Below are 23,385 nucleotides of genomic sequence, written 5' to 3'. Positions count from 1 at the left end.
TACAATTGAAATTATACTTTAGTTAACCCGACCTTGTAAAGTTATGCCTTAAAAACCCAACGTGAAAAACAAATGAGAGGAAAAGTGCCAGAATCAGCTTAGCTGGGGCCCTGAGTTCCACCACAGCCCCCCGCTCTCTGGCCTTGGCAAATCATCTCAGCCCTCTGGATCTTATTTCCATCTGTAACATGGTGACTGTTTATCACCTTTCCTCCTTTCTTGGAAACTTGAGGAGCTTGGAGTGATGTCATAAATCTAATGGTTCTTTAACAGAGTCCAAAATACTCGGCAGATGAGAGAGACCCTTAAGGACTGAGGTTGTTTGTCTGCCTCTGGCTTCTTGTGCAATCCCTGAGAGAGTTCATTTTTAGGGCCTCTAAGTGCTCGTTAGCTGCCAGTTAGAGCACCAGGACAGACCTCTGGGTCGCTGCCTCACACCTTTTAAAAGTGTTTGGAGACAGGCCACCTTGGGTCAGCTTACCACTCACCCCCATCTCTGTAAGACCCAGGCAAGAGTACTAGCCAGAGTGCTCACAGAAAGGTAAGCCCCACCACGACTTCTCACTGCTCCAGGACCCCTAGTTTCCTCCCGTCTTGAGTAAGGGTGAATGGACATCACTCAAGGTCTTCACGTGGCTTTTTCCTTGTTGATAAAACAAAGAATTGAGTGATGCTTGGATTCAGGGAAGGTAGGGAAATATGGTGAGGTTTCCACTCTGAGTGACTGGAAGATTGAAGGACAGAGCTGGCAAACAGAAGGACATCAGAGGGAACTGACTGGGCTGAAGAGAAGGGGGAAATGAAGAGTCTGGGAGAGCCAAGGAGGCTATCTAGGTTGGTTGGGGCAGAGCAGCCTGTATTTACCTTTAAGTAAACCTAGAGAGAATGCAGTACAGCCTTTCACATTACAGAAGAAAAAGGGATGAATGGATGGATAGATAGATAGATGATAGATAGCCTTGGAAAACAGCAGGGGCTGGCAGAAAATGAACAAGTTCTCCATTCAGAACAAACTCTTGCTTATGTGAAATTCAACAAGTTAATTTTTTTGAGCCTCTTTTTTCTCATTTGTAAGATGATTACCTATCTTTAAGAATGTTTGCTAAGTTTAAATGTAACATGTAATGCAGTAACATATAATACCTGAAAGAAGGTTTGTATTTATGTAAACATTAGCTTTCTGTTTTATTTCTTTTCATTCCTTCTTTCCTCCCTCCATCTCTCCCTTCTTTTTTTCCTTTTTCCAAGGTCCCAGTGCTAGTAGAAACTTGTTTATAACACAAAAAACATAAGAAAAAACATAAGTCCCTGGACTCCAACTCCACAGCTCTTTCCATTTTGCTGAGTTGTCATTCTTATAAACCAGAAGAATGAGAGAGGGACAGAGAGAGAGAGAGAGAGAGAGAGAGAGAGAGAGAAGAAAAAAGTAGAGGGGAGGGGGGGGATTATGCATGACTTTGTGGAGAGAAAGAATTATGCAGGGCAAATTGGAACAGAGAACTTGAGATGAACTGAACGTTGTGTGAACCGGCAGGGTGGGAGATGATTGGGGTGGGGAGTGGACAGATGCGTCCAGGGTGGAGAGATGTTGCTGCTGCTCAGAGCAAGAATGAACTCTTGCCACTGTGCTATGTGACACTGGATTGTGTCACTGCTATGATTTCCAACCCAGATTGGGCTTGCCTTAATGTTAAGCTAGGAAAATCCATCTGTGAGGACATTTCCTCTGGTGACAAGGGATCCCGAAAAATACCCACTCCCTTCTCACCAAATAACCTGCCTGTCCCAGAAGTGGCAGGTGTTGGGGCACTCTTGATGAGTCCTCTGCCGCCTTTGGTCAGACCCCCAGCTCTGCTCCTCACTGTCTGCCTAAATGTGGACAAACTACCTTACCTCTTTGTGCCTCAGTTTCCTGTCTGTACATTGGGGATTATAGTAGTATCTACTTCCGAGGCTTATTTAAGATAAAATGAGGTAATACATGTAAAATATTCAGAACATTGCTTAACACATAGTAAGGTCTAATTAAGTCTCAGTTATTATTACCTCCCTTACAGGCTTTTTCTGTGGGCTGAATGAGGGAAAACATAAAAGCAACTTGGGTACAAAATACTTGATAAATGTTATCTGTCACTGGCTGTCACTCCAATCCCAGCACCCCCAGGAAACCCTCTCTTGTTAGTCGTAAGCTGACTTCGAAGGCTACACTTTGCTGGGCCTCCTCAGCACTGGGGGAGGGATTATATGCATGGGACCAACTCACAATGGAAGAAATTTATCCTCTCCAATCATGGAACAGGAAGAGGCGAACAATGAGGAAGGGATTATTGCCCATTCGCTTTTTATAGAATGAAGGCAAGAAGGGTTGGGAGAAACCCTTAGGCTCCTTCATTCAGCAGCAATCGCTGCCTTCAAATCTGTGCATGGGAGACCTCCTTGGCGGCTAAAAAAACCACTCCCAGCCTCAAGAAAACCCACAGCCGACCTCAGAGAGAAAGAGAGGGGTGCTATCTGTGAGAAAGAACCCTGCTATACTCAGAGGTCTTTTTCCTATGCTTTTTCAACACAAAGTAGTCATTTTTCTTCTGTTGTATTTCAGTAAATGGAGCAAGTCCCTCTTCCTTTATTAAGGAAATTTAACTTGCCCTTCTTAACTGCTGATACTGGTGAAATCTGAGTCATGTTATCTACATGTCCTGTCTCTTTCGTCAGATAGTGGCTGTCAGGTCCTCTGTTTCCTAAAGCCCAGGGAGCTCAAGTCTTCCAAGTGTCCCTGTCTCCTCCCACCAGTTCAGCTGAAGGCTTTCTTATTTACAGTCCTTCTGATCCAGGTAGGCGACCTGTGAACCTCTCTTAGAATTCCACAATCACTACAGTGTGATTTCCTTGAAGGCAAGAGCACATTTTCTCCTTACATGTTGCTTTTACAACAGCCTGACCAGGAAAGCTGTATCTGACGGACAATCCATGATCCCTGCCCTACCTCCAGCATTCTGGAGAGGTGCGTCTAGGGGACACGTATCTGTTGAGGGCAAAGGAGGCACTGCCACTCTACTCTGTGTCCGAGTGTAGCCCTCGGCGGAGCTAAAGTTTGCCTGGCATCGTGATAGAAAACAGAACCCAAATGTACAGTGTCACCGGCTGGCTTCCCACTGAGGCGACCGGTGGTGGTCCCAGGTGGGAGGCAGATTCTGGAAAGGAAGGTATAACCTGTGAGAGACTAGCAGTCTTCTTTCTCCCACTGAGGGTCGGCGCTGGCCCAACAGAGTGAGCAAAACAGATTGCCAACGGTTTTCACAGAAAAGGACAGAATGGAGGTGCCAGGAGTAGTGTAGAGTCTGCTGTGGTAGCCTGTTAGCATAATCTACATTCTGTGTCTTGTGCTATTGATTTTGAGTGGTCCATGTCGAGCTCTGTAACCTACTCCTCACAATGGTTCAGTTCCCTACCCTTTCTCCATATGCAAGTGCTAGAATGATCCAAGTTATCAATGATCTCATCAGAGGAGGGAAAGATCAGTTAAAAACTGGGGTGCATAAGGGGGCGCCTCGGTGGCTCGGTCAGATGAGTGTCTCACTTCGGCTCAGGTCATGATCTCGCGGTTTGTGAGTTCGAGCCCCACGTTGGGCTCTGTGCTGACAGCTCAGAGCCTGGGGCCTGCTTTGGATTCTGTGTCTCCCTCTCTCTCTGCCCCTCCCCTGCTCACCACTCTCTCTCTCACTCTCTCTCTTTCTCTCTCAAAAATAAATAAACATTAAAAAAATGTTTTTAGAAACTGGGGTGCTTAAGGAAGATTTCTTTGAGATGATGGGACAATGACCCAGGACTGAGCCTTGAAGGATGGAGTCTTGATGTGTGAAAGAGAAAGAATGTTCTAGTTAGAAGGGAGCACTAGCACAGTCCTGGACAAAGGGTGGCCTAGCAGAGGCAAGAGTCAAGCAGAAGGAGGCCCCAAAGCTACCTTTCCAGAGCCACTGATGCAGTCACATGAAAGAACTTTTGACTTCATGGCTTCACTCCTCAGTTGTCCAAGGATTTGTTAGGTAAACGGAACTTCCACTATGTACAATAGAGTAGAAGCTGGCTAAATGTTCCCTGGGACTTCAGCTGCCCTATTTTCCCTTGGAAAATCTCCTGATCTCCCATCCCACCCCCTACAAAATCATCATTCTTCCCCATATCTCTTAATAGCAACTCCAGTTGTTCAGGCCAAGAATTTTGGAATCATCCCTGTACTTCTCTTTCTCTCACACTTCATGCCTGGTCTGTTAGTTCCACTGTCAAAATATATGCAGAATCTACTACCTTCAACAAATAGACAACTATTGAATAAAAGGAAGGATGGATGGATGGATGGGATCTTGACTTCTTTCAATAGCTGTAGTGATACCAAGACCTGAAGACTTAGGAAAACCTTTCTTCTCTGTAGCACACAATGTCATTTATAAAGCCTCAGTAACAATACACCCAAGTTCTGTAAGAGGCAGTACAGGTGTCGATTTAGGGAGTCAGACAGTCCTGAGTTTGAGACCCTACTTTACAGCCCCGGACTACTTATTTAACCTTTAAAAACCCCAGGGTCCGGATTACACCGATATAATAGCAGTTACCCCACAGAGCTCTGTGAAAATTAAATAAGAAAATAACTATGAAGTTCTTAGCACAATTCTCAGAGTTTATGCTTTCAAAATGTTGTCAGCGCTTTCTTAAGTCACCTTCGTGTCCTTCCGTATTTAGCGTCCGAGTGCTTCTGTACTTTGGTCTGCTCCTTGCTCCTCTCTTTGTTCACTCTCCCTTTGTATCTCTTCTTGATTTTGTGAGATCTTGTCCTCCTACCCTTCTTTAGATTGTTCCTACTCTCCTATATTGTGCTTTCTAGAACCTCATATATTCATCTATTCACTGAGCTAGTCAGAACTGCTATTCAGCACTACACACAGACACAACCTTAATAGCTGTTAAAATGCTGGTAAATAGTCAGAGTCCTGGGCCCCAGAGTAGTTTCCTCTGCCCCAGCCCCTTCCCTAGGATCCCCCGGATCTCAGCCTGAAACAGGAATTAAAGGTCCATGTCTGGCATCGTGGGGCCCTCCAGGAGACTGCTTAAGCTGTAGGCTGGTAGGTGCCCACGCCATATTACCCCAGCATCCAGTAGCCACAGATTAGGTGCCTACTGTGTGTCTCTTTCCTTCTCTGGCAGGTTCAGGTCTTCTCCCACTACAGAGCTCAGCAGCAGCAGCCTATGGAGCCAGGCGCCTGGGGGAACAGGACAACTGTCACTGAGTTCATCCTTCTTGGCCTGACCGAAAACGTAAGACTGAAACCCATCCTTTTTGTCGTCTTCCTCTTTGCCTATGTACTCACCGTAGGGGGCAACTTCAGCATCCTGGCTGCCATCTTTGTGGAGCCCAAACTCCACACTCCCATGTACTACTTCTTGGGGAACCTATCTCTGCTGGACATTGGATGCATCACTGTCACTGTCCCTCCAATGCTAGCATGTCTCCTGCCCCCCCAGTGCAGAGTCCCCTACGCTGCCTGCGTTTCACAGCTCTTCTTCTTCCACCTCCTGGCCGGTGTGGACTGTCACCTCCTGACAGCCATGGCCTATGACCGCTACCTGGCCATCTGCCAGCCCCTCACCTACAGCACCCGCATGCGCCGTGAAGTCCGGGGTGCCCTGGTGGCCATTTGCTGCACTGTCTCCTTTATCAATGCTCTGACTCACACGGTGGCTGTGTCCGTGCTTGACTTCTGCGGCCCTAATGTGGTCAACCACTTCTACTGCGACCTCCCACCCCTTTTCCGGCTCTCCTGCTCCAGTATCCACCTCAATGGGCAGCTGCTTTTTGTGGGGGCCACTTTCATGGGGGTGTTCCCCATGATCCTCATCTCAGTGTCTTACGCCCACGTCACAGCTGCAGTGCTACGAATCCGTTCAGCAGAGGGAAGGAAGAAGGCCTTCTCCACGTGTGGCTCCCACCTCACCGTGGTCTGTATCTTTTATGGAACTGGCTTCTTCAGTTACATGCGTCTGGGCTCAGTGTCAGCCTCAGACAAAGACAAAGGGATTGGGATCCTCAATACTATCCTCAGCCCCATGTTGAACCCACTCATCTATAGCCTCCGGAACCCTGATGTGCAGGGCGCCCTGAAAAGGGTGCTGATGGGGAAGCGGCCTCCTGAATGAGAAGGCAGGGCATCAAAATACCCCTCCCTCCTAGAGCACCCCCTGACTTTCCCATGCTGAAGGCATGATGTCGGTCACAGGTGTCTTCAGGGGTGGGTTGAGGGATGGGAGGAAAGTAGATAGTATGGACCAGAGTAGAGGATGGTTTATCTTGGATTAGGGAGAAAAACTAAAGCTGGTAGGAGATGGATTAAAGTCAGGTGGGAGAAAATTATAATGTGGGTCAGGAAATGGGACACAAATCAACTTTTTTTTTTAAATTTTTTTTTAACGTTTATTTATTTTTGAGACAGAGAGAGACAGAGCATGAACAGGGGAGGGGCAGAGAGAGAGGGAAACACAGAATCCGAAGCAGGCTCCAGGCTCCGAGCTGTCAGCACAGAGCCCGACGCGGGGCTCGAACTCACGGACCGCAAGATCATGACCTGAGCCGAAGTCGGCCGCTCAACCGACTGAGCCACCCAGGCGCCCCTCAACTATTTTTTTAAGTTCAGTGAGTGTTCAGTTGAAATATATTTAAAATGCTAATAAAAGCAAAATGTTTGTACCCTCCACTCACCTTTTAAGACAAAATATATTCGTACCAGAGCAGGGGGTGTGGTTTTTAGTAGATTCTTCTTCAGGAAATAAACCCAGGACTGTGTCATTAAATTGAGGTTTGACATAGCCTAGGAGGGGGCATTGGGACCTGTCCGAACACCCCGCCAGCATCTTCTTCAGAGCAACGTTGCCACATGCGGGCTCTGCAAACCAGTGTCCCCATCCTGAGTAATCGTTAGTGGGAACACCACATTTTCATGTCCGTGTGCGAACTGACTCTCACAGCTCCTGCACCAAAAATGTGAGGACAGAGCATGTTTCAGGAGAAGGAGCACTCAGAATAGTAAGGCGCCCCTCTCAGAGTCCAACAAACTCATCCTGATACGAAATTGTAGGACACAGCTGGGGCAACTTTTGGTGAAATGAAGGTACTATGCACATTTTTAGGCCAAAAAAGAAGGATGAGGGGGGCAATATTAGGAAGATACTGGATATAAAAGAAAAAAAAACCCACTGTTTTTGATGAAATAAAGGCAATCACTGAGTTTGCCATAAAAGAGCAACACTTTCCTAACCGTGTGAACTGAGAGAATCCTGCCTGAAGCTACAGCCAAAGAAGTGTCTCTTTCCTGCAGAGAATTAGCAAGAGAACATTTAGTTAGCAAAGCTGAGCACAGAGCACCAGGGTGTGAAATCCCGTAACACCCAGAAACCGGGATCCACTTAACTTAGAGCACGCGACAGGGGAGGGGTAATAATAAACAAGTCATCATGTGCTATGACAAAGTGGTTGTCTTTAATTCATGTTCTGAAGTGCATGGTGTTTTTAGGCCTGCCTTTAGATATTGTGAATTTTGTTATTTAGCCTAACTAGGTGTGATCATGTTTCACAAAGCCATTTCTTCCCCAGGGAAATCTGAACTGTATAGTTTTTAACTCTGCTATGCAAATATGAGCAATTCATGTTTCATGTAAATCATTTTAATAAAAAGCCTCTTTTTGTTTAAAAAGAAATGTGAATGTATTGACATGACAAGGTGTATAGCATCTATTGCTAAATTTGGAAAGTGACGATAATGTGATATGTGTGCGGGGGCAGAGGGGGTGAGTAGGCAAAAAATCCCGGACAACAACCCCCGAGCTTAGACAGTGCTTCCCTCTGTGGAGGAGGGTAGGGCTGTGGGGAGTGGAGAAGCACTTCAGCTTTTATTTTGTGTATTTTTATTTGAATTTTTTCACTGGGTTCTGTAATTTAAACAACGACGACAAAAAATAAATTGTAAAAAATGCTAATGGTGACAGTGCGGAGTTGGGAGGGTAGGGTGAGTGGACTGTAGTGTTTTATCTCCGGCCTTCAAAGTGTCCTCTGTCATCCTCAACTTTGAGAAAAATAGTAAGTTGGCTTGTCCATCCAACAGAAGGCCACTGGGTTCACCTGGTCAAGATCTGGACGCCTGGGAGAGACATAAGCCAGTCATTGGCCATCTTGCTTCTCCAAACAATCCCTATCCTAGGAGAATACTCTCGGTGGGCCCTTCCTCCCTCCTCCATGCCCTTCCTGGCCCTGACCATTTGAACTGTACCCTCCATTCCACACCAATGTAATTCTACTCAGAAGTAGTGACTAATCTTGGTGGGGACCCATTTTGACCTTTCCTAGTTCCCTGTGCTGCAGACAAAGGTTCGTGGACTCCTGGCACCGAAAGACAACTTCTAACCATATCACCACCCTGACTTCAGAGAGCCCGTATCCAAAGAAATATGTTACAGATGTCATCGGTTACTTTGTAAACTTTTGAGGACGTCCGGGACCCATCTGTCAAGCTCAGCAGATGTCATTTTATACATATTGGGCATCTACATATGAGTAGTGGAAGATGCTCTCATATGCATCCCAATCATGCCTCCTTCTCCATCAAGAGGCTTAACCATTTGTCCATCACAGAGAGAGGCACTCTTAGGACTCAAGAAAATTATAAAAGTAGTAGGTTTTCTCTTTTATTCTATTAGCACACAACAGTATTTACGGAACACTTTGAAATCTATTCTCATTTGAATATTGTAACTGCATAGTTGAGTGTCACCCACAACCAGGGCCAGGATTGCAGAGTAAGAAGGCCAGCGTCTATCATCCTCACTTTGCAGATTAAAAAAAAACAAAGGTACAGACGTGCTAAGTGATTTTCCAGAGGCCGTAGACAGACTTAGTAGGTAGGGCAGCCTCCAACTGCCAACTCCTGATGCAGTATTTTTGCCTTCCTCCCAACCTGCTTCTAATAAATCACCAAAGAATTCAAAACTAAATGGTGATAATGACTCTAGGTGCAGCGAGTCTCAGAAATGGGAAAGGCAGCGTAGTTGAGTGGAGAGAGCTTTAGACAGGACATGTGGAGACCTGGGTTCGAATCCAGCCTCTTTTACTTTAGGCTACATGAATTTTAGGAGCATCAATTCCTTTCATCTGTAATTAGTCCCTTCCAAATATCTTGGCTTTTTTCACTCACCTACCATATGATAAATACTCAGACCCACATAGGTTGCCAAAGGCTGAGGGAAAATAAGGGACCATGGGCAATTAAATGGACAAGGATAAGGTTGAAAACAGGGTACAAGCCCAGGAACAATTAATTGATGGGCAGTGGACCTGTGGTGTGTAAAATCGGTTCTTGGTCTTCAGCAACTGGAGAGGTAGTAGCAGTGGGCCAGGCAGAGGCACGAAGGCCTGAGAGCTAATAATGATTGAAACAGGAAGAAGAGAGCCTGGAAAGGAATCTTGGAACATGAGCCAGATAATATGTCACCTGTTTTCAGAGTTTTTTATGTTTGAGCGACCTGGTTAGATGATGCTCTCAGGGCCTAAAAGAATTCCGACCTTATATTTGGTATGGACAGGTAGCTGTCCAGGGTAACATTCGGGGAAGAGAAAATAAAGCAAGCATCTTCTATGTGCCAGGCAGCAAGGTGAGAAGCCCATGCTCCTAGTTAAATTAAATACGCTGTGGTCAAGTTAGGAGACCTGGCTTCCGGGCTAACACTGCTACGAGCTAGCTGTGTGACAATGGGCAGGCCACTTCCTCTCTGCGGGCCCCACTTTTCTCATCTATGCATAGGGCATCATAACATGCGCTTTAAATGATTATTCGGAGCATTCAATGAATTGAAATACAGAATTATTGAGTTGACAAGTGCAGCGTGAAGGTGATGTGAACATTCCATCGGGTTCAAGTAGAAGGCATTGCCAGATTTCTAGTGTTTGTGTCCTCTCTCTACTATGGACCAAAGCAGGGATTTTCCCCGCAAAAATGCCGGCTTTCCCAGCCAGTGCTATGCCCTTTGTACTGCACTGGCCTTCAGCTCCCTTGAATGAGCTGGTGAAGGACTCAGTCCTGTAGAAGCTGCTGCCCTGCACCCCTCCCCCCCACACCACGGGAGGGAGCATGATGAATCTCTTGGGCCCCCAGACACCTCAGTATCTTTTGGTCTATTCACAAGAGGCAGCTAATTGATAAACTTTGCTAACTTCCCCAGCCTCCGCAGGACCTCAGGAGTCCCACCCACCCAGGAACTGCTCTAATGAAGGTTTCCCTCGGAGACAGCCAGGGTCAGGATTGGGGAATGTAGTCCTTCCAAGATCCACAAACAGAATCTTCTAATTAGCTCCCAAATGAGAGTTCAGGATAACGCAGCCTAGGGGCTAAGGGAAGGTGGGATTTGCTGATTGTCTTCTGCATCTCTGCTAATAAGGCCAGAGGGAAGGGATGCCCAGAGAAAACTTCCTTTCTTTTTGGTCCTTAAGTCAGAAAGAAGCTAGACCTCAGGGAGGACAGCGGAGGAGGCCAATTAGTGATGAGTGGTTGCAATAGTGTCATTAGTAAGACTCATTAGCAAACCTGTGAGTAGAGGGAGGATGCGTTCAAACCGAGAATGCCTGGTCAGGGGTCTCAGCCTCCCTGCAAACACCGGCCTCCCATTTCTCCACTTTCTGTCTGATTTTCAACATTTTGTTCTCCCACCTTCTCACATCCAGAACTCTGTGTTCTCCCTCCCCTCCCAGGACAGCCTGGTTGTTTTCAATCCCATATTAAGAAGCACACCTGCTTCATTGTAAGGGTGCATCATTTTATAACTGCACCAGGATTTCCTTGATCAAACTCCTGCCTCGACCGTTCAGGTTGCTTCCAGTTTTTCACTCTTAAAGGCAGGGCTTTGATATGTCTTTGCACAGCCGTTTCCTTGAACGGACCATATGCGTGTATGTATGTATATTCAACACTTTTATGAATATTGACAAATTATCAATAGGCAGATTGTACCATTTGGCTTTTCTACCAATTCAGTGCAACAGGGCTAATTCCCTGGTCCTCACCAACCCTAGATATTACCATTTACAAAAATGTTTTTACAACATGATAAGTGAATCACTATTTCCCATTACTGTTTTACTTTGCATTTCTTTGTGAAGGACGCTGAGCTTTTCTTCTTACATTAACACAAGTGTCAGCTGTTTTTCATATATGCTGCCAATATTTCCCTTATTTATATTTGTCTCTTATTAATGCTATTGGTGTTTTTGACTTTTAACATTTTCTGTAGCCAAGCATATATTTTACTTTATGATTTCTGTCTTTGCTGTCACACTTGAAATTATTTTCCCCATCTCAAGTTTATGTAAATATTCATCTATATTTTCTAGTGCTTATTTTAGGATTTTATTTTTTACATTTTATGTTTTACATTTGGACATCTCAAATTCATTTTCGTACATGATGTGACATAGTGATACAGCTTTATTTTTTTAATTCTATAGCTTAGGTCCCAAGACTGTTCCCAATAATTTGAAGTACCTCCTTTTGTCAAACATCAAATGCTTTGGTACACTGTTGCCTGCTTCTGGAATTTCTACTGTGTTACTCCATTCTGTCTGTACCACAATGTTTCAACCACTATAGCTTTAGAATACACATTCATTCATAGCTCATTTTAGAAATCACATATTCGCGTCACATTCTCCTTGATCTCTTTCCTCCCAAGTGGACTTGATTAGTCTTGCATGTTTGACATAGAATCATTTTTCTGATTGGAACCTTCTACCATGGAAATTTGCATTGGAATGTGTAAAATTTATAGATGGTTTGGGGAGAATTGACAGCTTTACCATATATCTTTCCAGATAGGGACATGGTATATGGTCTATCAATTTATTCAAGTATTGCCTCTAAAGAAGAGCTCTGAAGTCTTTTAAAAATGAACACTTCCACCTTTCTAATATTTCTTTTTTAAAAGCTTATTTCTTTAGGGGCGACTGGGTGGCTCAGTCGGTTAAGCGTCGGACTTCGGCTCAGGTCATGATCTCACGGTTCGTGGGTTCGAGCCCTCCATTAGGGTCTTTGTTGACAGCTCAGAGCCTGGAGCCTGCTTTGAATTCTGTGTCTCCCTCTCTCTCTGCCCCTCCCCCACTCACTCTATCTGTGTCTCAAAAATAAACATTAAAAACATTTTTTAAGCTTATTTCTTTATTTTAAGAGAGAGAGCGTACAAGCAGGGGAGAGGCAGAGAGAGAGGGAGAGAGAGAAAATCCCAAGCAGGCTCCGTAAAGTGCAGAGCCCCATGCAGAGCCGAACCCATGAACTGCGAGATCATGAGCTGAGGGGAAACCACGAGTCGGCCACTTAACAGACTGAGCCACCAGGCGCCCCTCTGTTAAGTTTATTTCTAAATAAATAAGAGTTTTGTTACTATTATGAAGTAAATGCTTTAATATAAGATATGAATAGTTTAGGACTCTTACTACATCTTGTTAAACTACCAACAGGAAAGTGACAGGGTATCCATTTGGACATGATCCATGTCTATTTCATCATACCATCACAAATATTACTTTTTTTTATCATTTCTAATCTTAGAGGCAAAAATATATGATAATTTTACTTTGCTTCCCAGTAAAACAGAGTAATTTCTTCTGTTAACCATGTTTGCATTTTTCTCTTTTATAAATTGCCTTTCAGTTCTTGGCTTATTTATCTAAGGAGATGTCAGTGTTTTCACTTCATTTTTTCTTTTTCTTTTTTTTTAGTTTGTTTGGTATGAATTTCTAATAGATCTTTAAAGAGTAAATATATTAGCCTTTTTGTATTTTCTGCAAATATTTCTCCAAGTATTATTTGCCTAATTTTAATTTGAGTGACTTTTTACATAAAATTTTTTAAATGTTCAAGTAGTCACATCTTTTGACCTTTTCCTTTGAGCCTTGTCGCATCCTGTGTGTTCCTAGAATGTCTGCCATTGTTGACAGTTATGAAAAATATTTGCTTCTTTGTTCCCCTGTATTTTTTCAATTTTGAGTTTTGTATTTAACTCCTAAGCCTCTCCTACATTGGTTTGGCCACATTGTGTACTGTATGCATCCAAGAGGTCTTTTTTTTCAAATGAACAATCAATGCCTCAACATAGTGTTAAATATTTTATTGAGTCCTCTATTGCCTCAATAATTTATGCTTAATTTATGCATGATAATTACTGCTTAATATGTACACATCAAATTATTAAAACTCCAAAAATGTGTTTATGGTCTGTGTCTTCCATTCTGTCCATTGTCTATTTCTATGTAAGTATCAGTGTGTTTTTTTCAGTCTCAAGACAATTTTTATGACCAAGACACCAGATCCTAAAAGGAAATTTTTACAGTAGAAATGTCACTTCTTTAATGTATACACATTTCCACATCAATTATATTTTTTAAATAATTTGGAGGCTTAAAAATGATTCTATTAAAATGTTCTTTGATATCTTTTCAGTATGTTTTTATTATTGTTAGTAACAACCCCTATTTATTTTCATGTATTTAACAACTAGCCAGAGACTAACTAGGCTTATACATACATTTTGTTACTTAATCCTTAAATAAATTTGTCCCATGAGACAAATGTTAGAATTTTCATTTTACAGATGAAGACAGCCGCAGGGGGAAAATTCTGACAGAAAAATATTCTGTAACATTTTCTTTTTTTTTTTTTTTTTTCAGTTCGTTTAAGGGTATATCACCTGGCTTCTCTCAACCCCCCAACTGATCTTACTAGTGCCCTCAAGACAGTAACATGCTGCCTTTCCTGTCACACCTCCTAAATTAGATCAGGGACCAGATCAGCCAGCTGGCCAGAGTTCCCCATGCAACTTCTTTCACAACTGGTGAAAAGCAAACACACTGCCCATCCTGCTGAAATATGCAAAGCCCTCCGGTGTATTTCCAGTGGAAATTAAAAAAAAATTAATGTTTATTTATCTTTGAGAGAGAGAGAGAGAGAGAGAGAAAGAGAGCATGAGCCAGGTAAGGGCAGATAGGGAGGGAGACACAGAATCTCAGGCAGGCTCCAGGTTCCAAGCTGTCAGCACAGAGCCTATGTGGGGCTTGAACTCACGAACCGTGAGATTATGGCCTGAGCCAAAGCTGGATGCTTAACCAACTGTGCCACCCACGCACCCCGTCCAGTAGAAAAATTTTAAACTCTCCTTGCCAGTGCTGATCAAACTTTGATCAATATTTTGTGACATGCATATGGAAATAAAGACATGTAACCAGTCTTGACATCAATCAGGTATTAGTCAACTGAATATAGCAGGTGAAGTGGGCTAAAATTCTAAAACCGAACAATTCACAGCATAGTGGTTTTCAGTGAGAATAAGTGTATTTTTTTTGTTGTTGAGTATCTAAATTTTAAACATTTCTGAAGGGATGTGCAAGCCAGGAAAAGAATAATATTTAAAGCTGCTTAAAATAACTAGTATTATTTCATACTGTTTCAGAGTATTTAGGAGTATGTTAACTGGGTGGTTCTGGCCCAGGGTCTTTCATGAGGTTGTAGTCAAACCGGTTGGCATGGCAAGCCTCTGAAGACTTGACTGGGACTGGAAATTTCCATTCATCACCATGTGGTCCTCTCCATAAGGATGCTCTTGCCATGGCTTCTGCCAGAGAGAGTGATGAGAGAAGGAGAGTGAGAGAGACAGAGAGGGAACACCAAAAGATGGAAGCCACAGAATCAAATCTTGGAAGGGATTCCCATTACTTGTGCAATATTCTTTGTTAGAAGTGAGTCATCAAGTCCAGCCCATCTCTAGGGGTTGGAAATTAAGTTCTACTTCTTGAGAGGAGGGGCATCAAAGAATTCATGGAAATATCAGAAAAGAATAACTTCCATACACATTTTGACAAAACTTAAAAACCATAGCCACATAAACTTCTTCTGTCTTTAAGGAATGTAATTAGTGGTGTTCAGCTACAGTGGAAGAAACATGAAATAAAAGAGAATTTTATTACCTGCTGGTAGCATCTTGAATGACCTTTATTTTTTCTTTATCCATTTCCATGTTTTCTAATAATCTTATGATAAGCATTGGTCAGCATAATAAAAGAAAAAAGCTAAAAAAAGAGAGAATTTTATTTTACTGAGTCAAGGTATGTTCAATGCAGGTGCTAAATCCATTAATAGTACCCAAGGGAGAGAGACATGCAATTTTTATTCAATAAAAATCCACTCTATACTCCACAAGAAATAAAACTGGAATAAATACATAGAGAATATCAATTTGAAAATGTATCAAGTATTAGACTGTCTGGGAGCCCAGACTGTGCTCACACTGGAAATTCCTCTTAACTCTTCCCCCTTCTAGACTGGACAGAGTTTTCCACAAGATCAAGAATTTGTGTATTATTTCTTGAAACTCCCCCAGAACTTGGGGCGCCTGGGTGGCGCCATCGGTTGAGCATCCAGCTTCAGTTCGTGTCATGATCTTGCGGTCCGTGAGTTCCAGCCCCGCGTTGGGCTCTGTGCTGTCGGCTCAGAGCCTGGAACCTGCTTCAGATTCTGTGTCTCCCTCTCTCTGCCCCTCCCCCACTTGCACTCTGTCTTTCTGTCAAAAATAAACATTAAAAATTTTAAAACAGAAAAAGAAACTCCCCCAGAACTTGGTGCACATAGGAGCCATCAGTAAATATTCTCTGAATGAACCAATACTGCATCTCTTCTCACTCTTACCCTAACCCCCAACTCACCTCCTCCTAGAAGAGTGGTTACTGTCTTCTGTATCTTGCGAAGATAATTACTCGAACAAGTAGAGACTGACCCTGGGTTAGACTGCAAACATGGGTTCTGATATCCTTGTCTAACTTCATTCCTCTTTCTTTTCTCCAAATCCCAATTGGACATTTAGGTTCCAGAAAGACAAGCACACACTTCCTCAGATGAAAATCTAATGGAAAAGCAGTTAAGAATTTGGCTTATTGGCCCAAATAGGCTCAGTATACCTTACCCAATGATTCTCTTTGGAGACTGCTCAGATTTTAGTATGCTTCTTCTTGCTTTCATTTACTGTGGCCAGGGGCGACAGCGGGTGTGGCAAGAGCTGCTTAGTCAAGGACCAGTTCTCAGTTACACGCTTGGGTGTTTGAGAGCTACTTGGCCCACTTGGAGGTGGGGCTGGTTTTGTGGGACACGGCTGGGCAGGAAGACTATGACCTTCTGAGACCTCTCTCCTACCCAGATGTCAGTGTGGTGCTGACCTGCTTCTTTGTGGTTTGCCCTAATAATTTTCAAAACACCAGTAAAATGGACCCCAGAGACCAGTCATTTCTACCCCGATGTGCCCATCATTCTGGTTGGGAATAAGAAGGACCTTTCTAATGAAGAATGAAGAAGCAGGTTCCAGTAAAACCAGAGATTTTAAAAGAGGGCCCAAAATTTCAATACCTGAAGAGTAAAAGTTCCCTAGAGAGAGAACAAAGGAAATGGGGTGGGAGTGGGGGAAGTAAAGTGTTCTTTTTTTAATTTCCATATCTCAAGAAAATGCCCAGATACAAAGCACAATGGGTGAAAACAGATCTATCCAAAAGCAATCATTGTGAAATTTCAAGTCACTGGAATTTAAGAGAATAGTCCACAAGCTTTCAGAGTGTGGGTGGCAGAGAAAGGAACTGTCAGCTCACATGTGAAGGATAAAGAGTTAGATGCATCTTCCACTTCTGGCAGGTGAGGTAACTGGAACTAAGCCTCCTTCTCGGGACAACTGAAAAAGCTGGACAAAATATTTAAAATATATTTGTCAAGGTATCAGAGCTAATAAAAACAGTGAAGAACTGCCAGGACAGAGCCCAGAGAAAGATGAAGTCCCACAGAAATGGGGCCATTCAGGCTTTTTCCCTGGAGCCCTTCACTGATTTCAGAGGGCACAGCCAAGTGACTAAGGGGCTACAAGTTCAGGATCACCCCAACTCAACTTCGGGAACTGAGATAATGTGGAGCTGTGCTATAGTCTCTGCAGAAGTTTTTTTATTTTTAGTTCGCCCTTTGCTATTAAAATAGCCTTTCCAGGGGCGCCTGAGTGGTTCAGTCGGTTAAGTGTCCGACTTCGGCTCAGGTCATGATCTCAAGGTTCGTGGGTTTGAGCCCCGCATCGGGCTCTGTGCTGACAGCTCAGAGCCTGGAACCTCCCAGGCCTGGAACCCTCCCTCTCTCTCTGCCCCTCCCCTTCTCATGCTCTCTCTCTCTCTCTCTCAAAAATAAACATTTTTTAAAAATTTTTTAAATGAATAAATAAAATATAGCCTTTCTGGATCCCAACCCAAATAAGGGGGTTTCATTACACCCTGAACTCTGATCCTTTTTCTCTAGGACCTTGAAGATTTTCAAAAGCACTTAACTGCATATTAGGAAAGAAGAAAAACTTCCATAAGCAATGAGCTAAACACCCACCTTAAGAAGTTTAAAACGAAAAAGAACAAGTTAAAGTCAAAGAAGGAGTGAGGGTAATAAATGAAGGTGTGAGTTAAAATAAATAAAATAGAAAAAAATATTATCACAGGGAAGATTGACAAAGCCACCATTTGTTCTTTGAAAAGTGTAACTAGTAAAATTGATAAGAGAGAGAAGGCACAAAATGACGTACACCATAAAAAGGAGAACATAACCACAGATGCTGCCAACATTTAAAGGATTATAAGAATGTATGAAAAACTTTATTCCAAAAAATGTTAAAATTTTTAAAAGAAGAAATGTGAAATCTGAACAGTTTTATAATTATTAAAGAAATTAAATCTTTGCTGAAAAACTTTTAACAGACAAAAAAGCATCAGGTGAATCTCCACCCGATATTTAAGGAATAAATAATGCCAATTTTACACAACCTCTTCTAGAGTATAGAAAAGCAGAATTCATCCCCCAACTGTTTTATAAAAATAGAATGGCTTTGATAATAAAACCTATCAAGGTCAGTAGAAGAAATTATTTCTTTTATCTTTTTTTCTTTTTCTATTCTTATTTGTTCTTTTATTTCTATTTCTATTTTATCGTTTGAGCGTCCAACTCTTGATTTTGGTTCAGGTCATGATCCCAGGGTTGTGAATCGAGCCCCACATCTGGCTCCACACCGAGCATGGAGACTGCTTAAGATTCTCTCTCCCTCTCTCTCTCTCTCTCTCTTTCTCACTCCCCCCGCCTCTGCCCCTCTCCCCTACTGTGCTTTCCTCTCTCTCTCTCTCTAAAATAAAGTAACAAAAGAAAAAGAAGGAAAACTTCAGGCAAATGTCATCATAAGCATTATGGAAAAATCTGAAATAAAATGAGGCAGCGATATATAACATAGAAGCTTCACTACAACAAGCTGGGAAGCTGGGTTTGTTCCAATAGGCAGCGTTGACATGTCATTCAAAGGCCAGGACCATTCACCAAATTAACAGACTAAAAGAGGGGGAAAAATCAATTGATCTTGTCATTAGATGCAGAAAAAAACATTCGGTAATATTAAATATCCATTCATGATAATAACATGGATAAAACTATGAATAGAAGAAAACATCTTTAATGAAGATTATCTACCGAAACCTACAGCGAACATCATGCTTGCTGTTGACTGAATGTTTGTGTCCCTCCAAAATTCATACGTTGAAACCTAATCCCTAATGGGATGGTATTTGGAAGGGGGGCCTTTGGCAGTGATTAGGTCATGAGGATGGACCATCGTGAATGGGATTAGTGCTTTTGTAAAAGAGATCCCAGGGAGCTCTCCTATATCTTCTGCCAGGTAAGAACACAGTGAGAAAATGGCCATCTATGAGCCAAGAGGCAGGTCCCCACCAGACACAAATTCTGCCAGTGCTTTGTTCTTATACTTCCCAGAGTCCACAACCGTGAGACATAAATTTCTGTTGTTTATAAGTCACCCAATCTATGGTATTCTGTTATCGTGGCCCCAACTAAGACAGAATGTTGCAAGCTTTCCTTCTGATACCAAAAGCAAGTGCTATCACCGTTTGTATTCAGCATTTTCCTGGAGGTTCTTGCTAGTTTGATAAGGCAAAGTTATTATTTTATTATTTAAAATAATGAGACTTGGAAAGGAAGAACTATCATGATCACTTTTCATAGATGATACCTTTGTGTGTTTAGAAAATCTAAAAATTTTATGACAAACCATTAAGATTAATAATTGAGATTAGTAGGATTTCTGGATACCAACTCAGCTGCACTTCTCACATCAGCAACTTACAGTTAAAACATAAAAATGAAAAGATAGCACTTACAATAGCATCAAAAATACCAAATGTCCCGAAATACAGTTGATAAAAGATGTGCAAAACCTGAGATGGAAATTCTATGGCATAATGGGGAGAAAACTTTAAGGACAAAAATAAATGAAGGCTTATCCGTGTTCATCACTGAAAAATATAACATGTGAAGAAGTAGATTCTCCCCAGCTTGATCTATATGTTTAATTCAGTCCCAAACCAAACCTCAACAGGTGTGTGTTGTGGGGAGGAGGGAAGCAGAGGGACTGGAGAAGCTGATGCTAAGATTTTTGTGGAAAATGCAAAGGCCCCCAAATAGCTTGAAGAACAAGCTGGTGGACCTTCTGGACAGTGAGACTCATTTTCTATAGCGATTAAGATGTGTAGTATTGATACAAAGACAGGCAGATAAACCAGTCTAAAATAAAACAGAGTCCGGAAGTGTCTTCACACAAATAAACACTTGATTGACAACAAAAGGTGGCACTTCAAAGCATTGGGGAAAGAAGGATCTTGTCAACACATCGTATGGCACAAATGAATACCTAAACAGGAAGCTATGAAATTTGACCCATATCTCAGACTACACACAAATGCCAGTTCCGGTAGATCGTAGATCTAGATGTAGCTGGGAAACAATAAAGCTTCAAGTGGATAATAAAGCAGAATATCTTTAGGGCTCAGGATAGAGAACATTGTCTTAAATAAGACAAAAGCATCAATCATAAAGGGGAAACACTGAGCCACCTGATTGCATTAAAATGAAGGACTTCTGTTCATTAGAAGATACAGATAAGAGAATAAAAAGAAAGCCACAGACTGAGAGAAGATCACGGCAACATATATATAAACAACTAACTAAGGAATTTCTACAAATTAACTCAACAAAAAGGTGGACACGGGACTTGGATATCACACAAGAAGACATCCAAGTGGTCAATGAACCTGTTATGAAAGCGCAGCTTCGGTAACCAGGGAAACACTCACGCAGGCGGGCATTCTTCAAAGCCTCACACGCAGGCAGGCCAACTCCACGAGCTAGAGTGAGGACGCCAAGGCCAGGTCACTGGCCATCACCTGGAGCCCCATCCCCTTCTCTCGGGAACCCGTCTGGGCAAAGCACCACCTACGCCCCGGCCGCCAGGTGGCAGCCTCAGCGCGGGGAACGCGGGAGACTCCTCCCAGGCGGCCCAGGCGCCGTCCGCAACCTGGTCAACAGGCCAGGTGTCCCTCGGCACGAGCGGGCGCCGGCCACCATCCACAGGAAGCTCGTGGCCATGAGACACGGCAGCGCCTTTAACAAAATTTGCCCTGATCCCTGGGCTGAGGCTAGAAGTGTCTGTGCGGCCCCACCTCCTGCAGGTGGTTCTGCGTTTGCGCTGGGGGGAGGGAGAGGTTAACCGGCTCCTGACAGCTCTCTCATTTCCAAAGAAGTTCCCCAACATGCTCCGAAATCAGTATGAACAGATCTGTCTCCCGTTTGCCCCGGCATTCTGTAAACTGCTGTTTTCATGTTGCCTCTCCGGGCCGGCTGCTGTCTCTGTAAGGGTCGTGACACAGTTACCATTCCCCACCCCCCGCCCCAGCTCACCCAGGGCTGAGTCAGCTGACTTTTAAAGTTCCAGGCTCCAAGTTCCACTAGTTTTACAAACGTATGGAATTCAGCCCCTCTGGTTTTTAAAGCCAAATGGTATGGGGATTAGTCTTCCCGTGAGCTCCCGGGTGTGAGGGGCTGTTTCTCTGCCCTTTCCCTGCACAAATCTGCCTCCCTCCCGCCAGCAGCCTCCCTCTGACTTTCTGACCTTCCTCATCTTTCAGATGCAGCTTCTCCTCTATATTTAGTCGTGGACTTTGTTCTGCCGGTCTTTGGGTTGCTCTCTGGGCTTACTGACTTAGATGTGGATGATATCCAGTTGGAAACATGGGATGGTGTGAACTCAGGTCCTCCTACTCTGTCACCTTCCTACGTTCCTCTCTTTTCAGAATCAATTTTTAAAAGCTATGGCCCTAAGATAATTGGAACAGAGCAGATGATCTGAAGTGCTTTAAAAACATTTTTATCAGTATGCAGAACATGTCACTGTTAAGGTAGAATAAATAAATTAGTTTAACAATGAAAATAACTATTGTGTTGAAATTCCATTATTATACCTAGAGAATACACTTTTTTAAATTAGCAGCAAAAATGACAACTACGAAAGCGTCTAGCCAAGCCCAGACCAAACCCTAAGCTGGTAAGACTCTCTCCCATAATCCACGTCATGGAAACAAGTGCTACTTTGACCACAACAAACTCCAGATAGTATTAATACAGTTCATCAGATCACTGAAAAACAATGCTATAACTCCTGGAGAAATCTGGGAAACTGCATTTATTCTATAAATATTTATTGTTCCATGCTCTACGTGAAGTATGCTGTGATACCACAGAAAACAAGATGGATGTATCTTACTACACAGAGCTTATCACAAAAAGTAAACATAAAACTCAGAAGTATACCGAAAAAAACATAATATTGGATCTGATGATACAGACCTTTCTAGAGGAAGCAATAATTTTTGCTGGGGAAGTGGAAGAAATTGAGACAAAGACAAATGTTCTTTGGTGAATGTTTGTCAGAAGCCACGGCAATGAATTTGTCACATTTTGTTCCTATCAACTTGTGTTCATTTTAGTAAGGATACGGTTGGCTATGCTGAGGTAACCATTGGCTTCAAAATCTCAGGGATTAACGCAACAAAGTTAATTTCTCAATCATGCCAGATGTACATATGTGGAGCTGTGCTGAAGGACCTAAGTTGACAGAGGCTTTATCATCTTGAACTGAGAACCCAACACCTCTGAGGTCACCACAGCAGGGAAGAGTGGAATAGAGGAGGTACATGGGCTTTTAACTTAGACCAGAAGGGACACCACGCTTCTGCTCACAACCCGAACCTGAGTGTGGCAGACACTGGGAAATGTAAGGGAACACATGATGAGCCCTACTGTCCCTGCCACAGATTCTTTCATTACAAGCAACATAAATCAACGAGCTTACTTATTCAGGGAAAAATATATATCTGTTGGAAAGATATGGGGGGAGAACACAGTACCAAAGAGAAGATGGAAGGGCCATCTTTGCACAGATAGGACTCAAGGAGCCTCAGGGGTTCTTGATAACAAGAAGCCTTTGAGTATCTCTTCTGGGAACCACTACTAGAATGGCCCTAGTCTTTTTTCAATTCTCTTTGATTCTTGTATAAGCGTCAAAATCCCAGGGACTAAGTGGGAAAAGAAACGGTCACTTGGAAGTAGCCTCCAGTTATCCCATCAGTTTAATATAGTGCATAGTCAGCACATCTGGGTTGACTGCCCCAAACCAAGATCACATCCATGGGATGAAGGAATTTCCCCAACGGTAAATCATAGCCCTGTTATGAATGGTGAATAGACATAGGGTGAGCACTCTGTTGATATTCTCACTTTCATCTTTATCCTGGTGTTTCCACTTACTTCTCCCACCCTAGCTAAGTCCAGAACCTCAGGGACCCTGCTATGAGGACTGATCACCTTGTTTAAAGCGAGAAAGCTGAACTGGAGAAGGTCTTCTCTGAGAATTATTTTAGCTTAGGTGGAACTGGTGAGATTTAAATAGGTCAGGTGAAGAAGCCCACTTCATGTCCAGGACATTAGTGGGTCATGTATTTCTCTCACTAGCCAGATGGCCAGAGGAGGCCCCAGGAAATTTGAATGCTAATTCTCAGAAGAAAGTCTCTGGGAAACAATGGTGACAGGGCTACACCCTCAGAGTCAAAAGACCGGGTACAAATCCTGGATCTTCAATATACAAGCTGTGTGACATAGGGCAATTTATGTCTGAACCCCAGTTTTATCATCTATAAAGCAAATATAACAATGCCCAATTTATGGAACTATTGGGATTATTCAATGACAATATATATAAACAGTAAGTGTGAGGCCCGGTAGGTATTCTAAATGGGGTAGCTGTTATTATTATTATTAATTACTCATTTTATTAGTTTTATTTTCTCTCTTCTTTCCTGAGCTTGCATTCTTTGTTCACCTCAATTAACCCACGAAAAGGAAATTTTGGCTT

General features: G+C 43.0%; 2 protein-coding genes and 1 long non-coding RNA gene across 5 annotated transcripts in view; 2 read left to right on the top strand and 1 right to left on the bottom strand.

Annotated features, from left to right (window-relative positions):
• Positions 1 to 5,241: 5,241 nt before the first annotated feature.
• LOC122207173 (olfactory receptor 139) lies at positions 5,242 to 6,189 on the top strand. Its single transcript, XM_042917031.1, has one exon. It carries the CDS (start codon positions 5,242 to 5,244, stop codon positions 6,187 to 6,189), a length of 948 nt encoding a protein of 315 aa, XP_042772965.1.
• An 8,860-nt stretch (positions 6,190 to 15,049) lies between these two features.
• The window catches only part of LOC122206473, a 28,029-nt gene continuing 19,693 nt past the window's right edge, over positions 15,050 to 23,385 (bottom strand). The window contains exons 4-5 of the long non-coding RNA XR_006196473.1: positions 15,779 to 15,975; positions 15,050 to 15,145 (exon numbers count right to left, since the gene is read on the bottom strand). This is a non-coding gene — a long non-coding RNA (uncharacterized LOC122206473). The remainder of the gene's footprint in view (positions 15,146 to 15,778; positions 15,976 to 23,385) is intronic.
• Positions 20,329 to 23,385, top strand: part of LOC122206469 (olfactory receptor 1L4-like) — a 47,804-nt gene continuing 44,747 nt past the window's right edge. For all 3 annotated transcript variants that reach the window (XM_042915677.1, XM_042915678.1, XM_042915675.1), the window contains exons 1-2: positions 20,329 to 20,647; positions 22,050 to 22,164. The gene's annotated coding sequence lies outside the window, so the exon portion shown is untranslated. The remainder of the gene's footprint in view (positions 20,648 to 22,049; positions 22,165 to 23,385) is intronic.

The sequence above is a fragment of the Panthera leo genome, chromosome E1, assembly GCF_018350215.1.
Source record: "Panthera leo isolate Ple1 chromosome E1, P.leo_Ple1_pat1.1, whole genome shotgun sequence".
NCBI lineage: Eukaryota > Metazoa > Chordata > Mammalia > Carnivora > Felidae > Panthera > Panthera leo.
Note: the sequence above shows the minus strand (reverse complement) of the source record. Positions and strands in the feature narration are given on the sequence as shown.